Source organism: Arachis ipaensis, chromosome B02 (assembly GCF_000816755.2).
Source record: "Arachis ipaensis cultivar K30076 chromosome B02, Araip1.1, whole genome shotgun sequence".
In the NCBI taxonomy this organism is placed as follows: domain Eukaryota; kingdom Viridiplantae; phylum Streptophyta; class Magnoliopsida; order Fabales; family Fabaceae; genus Arachis; species Arachis ipaensis.
This window is the reverse complement of record NC_029786.2, coordinates 85,329,866-85,339,917: the sequence shown is the minus strand read 5'-3', so window position 1 is coordinate 85,339,917 and position 10,052 is coordinate 85,329,866. Positions and strand designations below refer to the sequence as shown.

The 10,052-nt window shown below is 39.4% G+C and overlaps 2 protein-coding genes across 2 annotated transcripts; both read right to left on the bottom strand.

The window, feature by feature from the left end:
* LOC107627527 lies at window positions 3,436-4,898 on the bottom strand. The gene is made up of 3 exons (XM_016330358.1): window positions 4,461-4,898; window positions 3,788-4,379; window positions 3,436-3,677 (listed from the first exon to the last, which is right to left on the bottom strand). The coding sequence occupies exons 1-3, from the start codon at window positions 4,896-4,898 to the stop codon at window positions 3,436-3,438; spliced, it is 1,272 nt and encodes a 423-aa protein (XP_016185844.1).
* LOC107625573 (BTB/POZ domain-containing protein At3g09030) lies at window positions 7,928-9,611 on the bottom strand. Its single transcript, XM_016328246.2, has one exon. It carries the CDS (start codon window positions 9,550-9,552, stop codon window positions 8,116-8,118), a length of 1,437 nt encoding a protein of 478 aa, XP_016183732.1. The 5' UTR covers window positions 9,553-9,611; the 3' UTR covers window positions 7,928-8,115.

Genomic DNA, 10,052 nt, shown 5'->3' with positions numbered 1-10,052 from the left:
TATTACATGAATATTATATGAGTATCATTGTATTACTTTTTTGAAATTGAAATTTTCTTTTGAATTTGATACCTGCTATATCTAAATTTATTATGTATGGCCAATTATCTAAATCAGTCTTTTACCGATCTTTATACATAAGATTTAAATTAAATACTCTACCAATTTAAGAACTTTAGATATTATTGTTTCAAGATACTCCACTTAGGAGTAGTAACATACATCCTATCCACAGGTATTCAACCAACCCAATCCGATCAGATAGAATTCCTAACTCGATCGGCAGCGGATAGATTTTCGTGCGGGTCAGATAGGGTGCGAGTTGAACTAAAAATCCTATCTGACCAACCAGCAAGTAGGGTTCTCGTGCAGGTCGGGTAGGGTGCGGGTTGAGCTTCAACCCTACCCGACCAACCCGCATTCTATATATGTTTTATATTATATACTTATATAAAAATATGTTTTAAGTGGATGTTGAATCAAAGACCTCTCATTAAATACAAAAGATCCTTAGCCATTAAGAGAAGATCATTAATTGATAATTTAATATTTTTTTATTACATAAAAATTAGTTCTATTTTAAATTATCAGTAATTTATATAATAATATTGCATCTTTTTTGTAATCGGCATGTAGAGTCGAGTACCCAGGAAAATAAGAACGGACAGAGTTAAGGTTGGAATATTCTCAATCCACGGATAGGGTTAGATTGGATCCAAATCCTATCCTACCCATTACCACCCCTAGTCTCCACCAACTAAAAACTTTAGACATTATCCTGATCTCCTCAAAAAGGACTCAGATTAGTCCAAAGTTCAACCTAAGAACCTTAGATATAATTTCCTTAAGTATTCTCAATCTAAGTCTTGATTCAGATTGATTACCCACCAATCAAAAGAGTTAAGATATTATCTCGACCTTTTTAGGCAAAACTTATATATGACTATAATCTAATCTAAAAACTTTAGATATATATTTTTTTAAATCTTCTCAGGACTAAGGATCATTTAATCATTAAATAATCTGAAGTTTAAATACTCATAGTGTAAACCAACTAAAAAGATGTTCCCAACTTTTATAATTGAGTTTATAATTTTTTTTCTAGTGTTTTGAGATAGCTTTAAGATGTTATTTAAGAGATCAAAATATATCTTAGATGTACAAGAGAACTTATGAGAACAAGTCACTACAGTATGTGCAAGAGGATAATAGAGTATGTGAGCTCAGCAACTTCAGATCATAGTTCAATTCTACTTTTGAGATATTGCGACATAATTTATAGAGTAAAGGACAAATCCATCCTGACCTTTTTTACCACGGACATTTTCGTCCTCGAGGGTTGGGAAATACGGCAACGTCCCTGACCCCCCAGAAAACTGGACATTTTTACCCCTCCGTTAGAGTGTCTCCGTTTAGGGTTGACGGAAAACGGTGACGTGGCTCCGTGGCACTGACCTGGCCGTAACGGGTTGCCACGTCAGCTGGGCTTTCTAAAAGAGGACAAATATGTCCCCAGAGCCCAAAACGCAGCCGTTTTTCCAACGTCCCCAATGTTTGAAATCCTTGAACCCTAATCCCTCGAACGCAGTCTGATAGTGAAGCGGGTGAAGGAAGAAAGGGAGCATTGCGACCATGGCATCCGACGGAGTGGCGTCAAGCTCGAGAAGAGGCCTAGTTCCAAACGGCAGCGATGGAAAAGAGGGTGTGTCACCAGGTGCTTCTGTGGAGAAAACGCAATCCTGTTCTTGTCGAGGACGAGCAGCAATCCGAACAGATTGTTTCTGGGATGTCCCTTTTATAAGGTAAGCAAAGGCCATCTCTGTAACTCCGTTTGTGTTAGGGTTTATCCTCAATTCAAACTTTTTCTGATCCTTGAGGATTGATTTTGTGCAGGTAAGACAACCATGCTGCAAGTTTTTTTTGTGGCTGGACGAGCATGTAGCTGGCCTTGGTGTTGGTGTTACAAGACCCCTGTGGCACGAGCACATTCTGCATGGTGAAGAGCATCTCAGGATGAAAGAAATAGAAAACAGGATGTTGTTGTTGAAGAGGATAGAAGCGTTAGAGGTTAAAAAAAATCCAATTGCGTGGAGCATATGTGTGATGTTTGTTGTCCTGATTTTTGCTTTTTTTAGTTGTAAGGAATGATGTAAGATTGGTGAAAATGTTGGAAATGAAATGTATTAATCATTTTTGCATCTTGTATCACTTTGGGTCATGTTTGTGATTATGTTTGTGTGTAACAAAAGTTGGCAAAATCACAGGAAATAGAAGTTTCAACAACTGATATTTAGAGTGTAAAAGTATACATCCATCATCTAAGCTGACATCAAAATAACAGGAATGCTACCATTAACATCTCCTTACTTGACAATTGATGTTTTAACTCAAAATAAAGACCCAAATCAAAAAAAGGAAATTGTATCTAGAATTTGTGGTTATCAGTTACATTGGGTCACATGTAAACAAAAAAAAAAAAAATCATAATATCATCAGCCTTCTCTCATGTTGATTCCGTAGAAGCTGGGTCACTTGGTTTTGTTCTCTGGAAATCTTCCTGAGTTGCTGCGTCCTGTGTTGTGCCAGAATGTCCTTGAACCAGTGGTGCCGGTGGCCTGAAGATCTTCTGCTTTGGTCTAAATTTTGATGGTTTCGAGCGAGAAGTGTTGCTAACAATCTCTGGAGCCTTGCCTGCAGCATTACATGAAGGGGTTGTACTTGGGGCTGGTAGCCTGAATGGAGTGACTGTTGGGACAGGAGGTGCTATGACCAGCGTGGATCTAGTAACCCTGGTTGGAGCTGCTGCAGCATTTGCATGAGTTGGTCCTGCTGCACTCATAACCTGCACGCATGAGGAGACCAACCAAGGGAAAAAAATTTAAACCATATAATTTAGGAATGAAACAACTAAGTATATCAACTTCATCACAAAGAGCACAAATTAAACAGTTACAGTATTTGCTTGTTGCATGGTTGTGCGTTGGTTGGTTGGTTGGCTGCTCGAAGAATCTTGGACAGTTAATGAGCATGGGGTATCAGCAAGATAATCAGACAGATTTGTCCTCTAAATTGTCTACACTAAGACATCCAGATCCTTGACGAATACCTTACTAATACTTATTAACCCCTGAACTATATGGAATTCAGACAGATAAGTCCCTGACAAACTCATCTCTAAGCCAGCTACTGTATAGTAGGGTATAATCCAACCAAAAAATATGCAATGAAAACTTATCACTGGGGGTGGAGCTGACTGGGACAAAGGGAGCACAACTAGTTGTTGAGAGCTGTTTCCTCCTTGCTTCTTAGGCTTCTTTGTCTTAGGCCTCCAGTTGGGGTTTGATGGAGCTCCCTTGCAGGTTTTGTAGTTGTGGCCCCTTTCCCCACACTTGCTGCAAGCCACCGAGAATGACTTCTTCAATTTCCCACCTTGCATCAATGGCTCAGCATGGTCTTTCTGTCTATTGTGAACTTTTGGCCGGCCAATAGGTCTCTTGATGATGGGGGTTCTGGTTGTGAGTACTCAGTACGAGGCCAGAATTCTGCACTTGGGACTGGTTTGATGCAGTGTGAATATGTCCTCCTGATTGATTCCATACACAACCAAGGGTGGACATAGTCTTTTGCCTTGTCACGCCTCTTCACAATAGCAGCAAGTGCATGTGTGCACGGCATGCCTAACCAAAAAATATTTTCAATTTGATCATATAGCAAATACAAGTTAAATTACAGATGATAAAACAACTAACATTGTAATTAACAGGTTGTAATTAGATTTGTGGTTTACCAGTAAGTTGCCATCGATTGCAGGAGCAGGTGTACTTAATGAGATCCACATCTACCTTGCTTCCTTTGCGGCTCACTTCGAACCTTTTTCTTTCATTATCTCCAACCAACTCTGCTGTCCATTTTGTCCCAAGAGTAAGTAATCTTTCCATCCGTTTTTGCTGTACTGGTGCTAGTTTACCAGGGTGATTTTCCAGCACTCGCTTGTGATTTACCATCCTCCTCATCAGGTAACACCTGATTTCTTCGCACATAGTCAAGATTGGCTTGCAGCGGTAATTAACAATTTTGGCGTTGAAAACCTCACACATGTTGTTGGTGAGGTTATCAACTTTCGGCCCATGCGAAAAATAAGCCTTGACCCATGTCTTTGGCTCAAACTTGGAGATGTATTCCCAAGCCCCCTGATTCACTGCCTTCAGCCTTTCCATACAGTCTTTGAACTCCGCAACTGTTGTGCATCTGACACACTCCCAGACAACCTCTCTTATGTATAAATCTTTGAATCTATTAACGAAGTTCTTCCACATGTGCATCACGCAGTTCCTGTGCCTGGCTTTTGGCATGACTTCCTTTAAGGCAGGGAGTAAACCCTGCATTGAACATGAGCAGCCAACATTTACAACTCAGCAAATATATTAAGTGTGCAAGAATGAACCAATAAAACATCATACCTTTTGTTGATCTGAAATGAAGTTCCAGCCATGGTTTGCATCGTCTCCTATGTCTGCCTGAAGGTTAGTCAGGAACCATTTCCAGGCATCCTTCGTCTCAGCCCTCACAACCCCATATGCAACAACATAAAATTGGTTGTTTGCGTCTTGGGCAACTGCTGATAGAAGCCACCCCATGTAGTATGTCTTGAGAAAGCATCCATCCAGGTGCAGCAAAGGCCTACACCCTTCCTTGAACCCTTGCTTACAGGCATCTAAGCATATGTATATCTTGTCGAAAACAGGGGGAGCTTCTGGAATTGTCATAAGTTCCAACCTTGCAGTAGATCCTGGATTAGAACTTAAAATCTGCTCACAATAGTCCCTTGTCCTCTTGTATTGTTCCTTCTCGTTTCCCATAATCTTATCCCTGGCCTCAACCACTACTCTATACACCATTTTAGGATGGGGAGCTAGAGAAAAATCCTCCCTTAGGAATTCAGTTGCCTCCCTAGTGGTCATGTGTGGTTGGGTAGCCATCCTCTTCACAATTTTCCTCCTTTACTCTAATTTATACAACACAAAACAATGTATTCTCAGATTCTACGAAAGTAACCTATAACAACTAAAGTTCCAATTATCCACAAGTATCTTCACCACTCAAAAGATAAATACAATTTGAAACTACTTATGCCGCAATGCCAATCATTATTTCTGTTTCCAACATAGATTATCGTGAATAATATTCTACAAAGGAAAGCCTAATCTCATAGTATAATGGCAAGGATCACTAATTCTTAGAATTCATATGCCTAACTGAACCTCAAAAAAATAGCTCACAAATAGAGTTACCCAACACATATAGACTATCAAGGCCTTAGCTAATAGCTATCAACAGTATGGAGTAACATAGATAGCATAGATTTCATTCCCCCACGAGTTCTTCCAAGTTTTAGCTATCAGTGAAATGCAAGAATCGAATGCATATGAAACATAAGTACTAGATTCATACATCACAGTTGTGGGAAGAGGGCATGATATCTTCGCGCTTCTTGGCAGTGAAAATATCAATTCCAACAAAGTGGCACTTAGCGTGACCGTGCTTACCGGTCTTGGAGGTTGAAACTGCAACCTATTATGAAAAGGAACCCATTTGTAAGCATCAATCAGTGTCTTATGGAGGAGACTACACCAAATGCTTACAATCAGCAATAGCTGCTAAATTGTAACATCAAAACACGAATCCCTAGCTACTTAAACAGGTTCAACAAATTCAAACTCAGCATCGAACACCACATACCCATAAAGTCCGTGTTTGAGAACTTTCATCAAACAGCTTATAACTTAAAAAAAAATGACGTCTAAAAAACCGATTAATTCACCAAAATAAGTATTCTAAATCTTTTATTATTCATATTAATTTTTCATAATTATATTTTTTATTATTATATTTTTCTTCTCAAATTTTTTGAATGAAAAAAATGAGAATAAATTAGATTTTTATAATTTGTTCTATTTTATCACCAAACAGAATATAAGAACACTAAATTCTGTGTCTCTGTCCTTTAAGTCTTGTTCTCAGTATCTTGTCTTGTTTTGTTCTCAAAAACAAATGCGGCATTATATACAATGCTTCATATAAATTCGTTACTGTACAAAAAATCATGTCTTTATTTGCAAAAAAAAAAAAATCACAAATATTTTCGAATACAAAATTGTTGTTCTTATTTGCTTGAAATTATTGCTACACAATCCAATCCGTATATATATATAAAAATTCGAACATAACCAATATATATAAGAAAGCAATAATACATAAGATTAGGATTAAATCTTTGAATGCCAAACTCATTAAAAAGAATACTGAATAAGAAAAATAAATCTTTATTATTTCTCAATAATTCAATCATAGATAGTTCTAATACCACTTGTTAAAAATTTTCAGAATTTCCTTAACCCAAGATTTAAATCATTAAGAAAGAAATATTTGAATGCAGAAGCGTACCTGAATTTGTAAGCATGATTAAAAGAGTTTGGTTCTTTGATCTTCCTCAACCAAAGTCTTCTGTATCTCTAATAGGGCTGAATTGCACCATCTCCCCTATGATTAACAGCATCCAATCCACTCTTCCTCTAATAATGTGTGAAGTTTCTAACCCTCAGATTCCTCATTATTTATGACGATTTCTGTTTACATTTTGAAATGCCTAATCATGCTATATCATACATACAGCTTGAGTTCAGACATCAGAAAATGAATATAATAGAAAATTATAGTGCGACAAGATGGTGATGTCCTCAAATGTTCATAATATCAATAAACAATGGCTCATGATAGTAAAAATAAATAAGCAATAGATTAAATTGACAAAATATCAACCATGGGTAAGTAGTAGGGAAATTGTAGTGCTGAAATCTACTTCTAATGCCCATCCCATCCTAAAACAAGATAAACAAATATTATATAAAATGCAAATACTTACAAAGTCATCAAGTCATCATAAATACAAGTAACTACGTTTTTAAATAATAAAATCCAGACATGAACAGTTTAAGAAATGGTGGTCATCGAATATAGATAGATTATTAATAATTATACATGTAATGTAAACATACCTGAAGTTGAGATCCTTAGAATTAAGTAACTAGTGTGTTCTGTAATCCGCCAATAGAGCAATGAATGAAGGGGAGAATTTGCAACAAAAGTAAACTATATGATCTGAGGCTTCCATGACAAAGGTTTTCATTCAGGAAACACGACAAACAAAGCAGATAAATAGTGTGATCAAAGACAATAGTAACTGGCAAAGGCATAAAAGCTGTTATAAAAATGTGCTGTTTAGCTTGATAGTATGGTTTCTTGATATGTTTGGTGTTTTGATATTGTATAAACTGCGACGCATTGACCCCTGCTTCTTTTGGACAGGCTGAGTTACTTTGTGTTACTTATTCTAGTTACCTTGTGTAATGTGTTACTTATCCAGAAAAAAAAACCCCGTTAGCAAAATGTTGCAGTGAAAAAAACAAAGCTTTATATCATAACATTCATTAAAAAAGAGAACAAAAATAGTTACTAAGTACTAAACATATCCCTTAACAAGAATGGTGCATTGTACACAAATCATGCTTCTCTATCATTATGTCAAACATAACAGGACTATAGTGAAAGATAAAGTTCACTAAGGCCATCACAGAAAGGTATAGTACTTAATTGACCATGAACATTGAAATGATCCCAAAGCTTTCACTAAAATATACTCACATAATTAGCAACTATTAGTAAATCAGATTGAAGATATCCAAACGGCACTATACCAAGATCATAGTTTCACAACCAAGTCCAAGACACTTCTTGATATGAAAATGCTCAAACTATTAGAGTAAAGAACTACTTTCTATGGCTAATGACAGTTTTCATGAAAGAAGAAGAACCTTACATAAAAACACGATGACTAATGAGTAATAACAAAATCACAACCAACACATACACCGTAAGGGAAATTGCATCTTATTATAAATTATTCAAGTGTATACAGCTGACAAATATCAGCACTATAACTAACTAAACAGTTTCTCATTGAATCATCAGAAGGATAAAAAATATATGAATCTTACAAAACAAGAAACCCCTACCTAAAATGTTGAGAAAGAAAGGCCCCTAATCCATGGGGAGGGGTCATGAAACAGGAACAGCTCCAGAAGTATGAGAACTCTCCCACACTTCAATACCTTCAACACCTTCCCTACTAACAAACAACCTATCCCCACCACCTTCAATCTTCTTTATATCCCCTCTCTCTGAATCACCCCTCTTATCCACGAAGTTCCTCCGAAACAACCCTTCACGCCCGCTCTCGCCTTCACCGCTGCCACCATGACCTTGAACCCTTGACCAAACCTCCAAGCTTCCACCTCTTCCAACAAACACTTGCCCCCAACAACAATGCACCAACAAATTATTCACTTCACCACCATAATTTACCATGCTAGGGTTCTTCTCCTCCAAATAAACCCAAGGATCATCCCCCAAACGCCTCATGTCAGCCATACCCAAATCCCCAGACTTAGAACACAGCTTGAAAATCGATAACCCTTCCGCGTCAACATCCACGTCAGCAAATGAGTCTCCGAACCTGCTACTCCGACCCGCACCAGGCTCGTTTGTCTCCCAAACCACGTCTCTGGACCTGGGGTCCCAAATCCGTATGTAACCGGAGTAGCCGAACGCGCCGCTCGTGATGGCGGTTCCGACGAGAACTCCGGTTGCCGGAACAAACGTCAGCTTCGACGGAACCATGTGCTTTGCCTGGTTCCCCGATTGGCGCCCTAACTGCGATACAATCTGGATCCTCTCTTTGTCGATCTCGAGAACAATGTTCTCGCGGTGAGGACAATCGAACGAGGCGAACACGGAGGTTTCCGAGGCGGTTATGGCGTTAACGCGAGCCTTGAATATGCGAGGATCTGAAGGATCGGTCCAGTGTACGGATCCAACGTGGCGGCTGCTTGAGAAGTCGTAGAAATGAAGTCCGGCATCGGATTCCGATCCGACGGCAGCGATCTCCGTCCATACGCGGCAGATGGAGTCGATCTCGTCGAGGTGAGTACGGAGAGTGCCGGTGTGGGCGAGGCTCCAGTCATAGCTGGAGATCTGGCCGCCGTGCGCGATCCAGACCGCGCCGTTGTCGGCGACGGCAAAGGTGGAAGGGAGACCCTCGGAGGCGGGACTGATGGACTTGACGATGGAAGCATCGATGCCGGAGAAGGGCGGGGGAGCGGCGGCAGAGCGGAAGTGGGAGTCTATGCCGTAAAAGGCGGCCTCGTCAGCAAGCTCCTGTGTGGAGAAGCGACGGGCGGCGGAGGGGATCTGATTGGTGCGCAGGAGGGAGAGGAGGACGGAGAAGATTTCGGGGTCCCGGTCTATGAAAACCGGGTTGGGGTCGTTGGCGGGGCGGTTCGAGAGGACAAAGAGGAGGGAGTCTGGACCGGCGGACCGGATGGTCGAGAGGGTTGTCTCGAAGAGCTTGCCGCCGACGTTGAGCTTGATGCGTTCGCTGGTGGCTTGGGACTCTGATGCCGCCGCAGAGGCTTGGGAACTGCCCTCTGCCTCCATTGTTGACTGGTGATGACTATGTCTATCAGCTGATGCTTCTCCCTATCTCAGTTTTGGACTTTTGGTCATTTTCGTTTTTCTTTTTGAACTATTAAGGAAGGTAAAAAAATGAGGCCATAATTCCTTACTCTAATATTTTTGTAGGAATATCATTAACCTTCATAAAAATAATTATAAAATATATCTTTTTTTTTTAAAAAGTTACTAATTATATTGATCCTTCTAATTATTAGTTTTTTAATTTTATTTCTATTCTCTTTTTTTGGGTACGAAAAATTGACAGAAATTAGAATTCTTGGAGAGCATTAATGAGATTGAAGCAATCTCCTTTCGAAATAGAGTACGGATTGGAAAACACTAACTCTATCCTCTCATTTCTTTTTTATTTTAGATACAGAGGCATTTAGAGAAAAGAAGCAGCTAGGGTTTTCATCCAACTTCAATCTCTGTCATTCTCATCCTCTTCCTCTGCTGCAAGTTTCGTACGCCTCTGTCGCTGC

Excerpts from the sequence above, each read along its gene's own strand:
- LOC107627527 (XM_016330358.1), bottom strand. The coding sequence starts at position 4,898 with ATGGTGTATAGAGTAGTGGTTGAGGCCAGGGATAAGATTATGGGAAAC. Across the intron at positions 4,380-4,460 it reads TCATTTCAGATCAACAAAAG|GGTTTACTCCCTGCCTTAAA; the intron begins GTATGATGTTTT and ends TGTTCAATGCAG. Across the intron at positions 3,678-3,787 it reads CAATCGATGGCAACTTACTG|GCATGCCGTGCACACATGCA; the intron begins GTAAACCACAAA and ends TTTTTTGGTTAG.
- LOC107625573 (XM_016328246.2), bottom strand. The coding sequence starts at position 9,552 with ATGGAGGCAGAGGGCAGTTCCCAAGCCTCTGCGGCGGCATCAGAGTCC.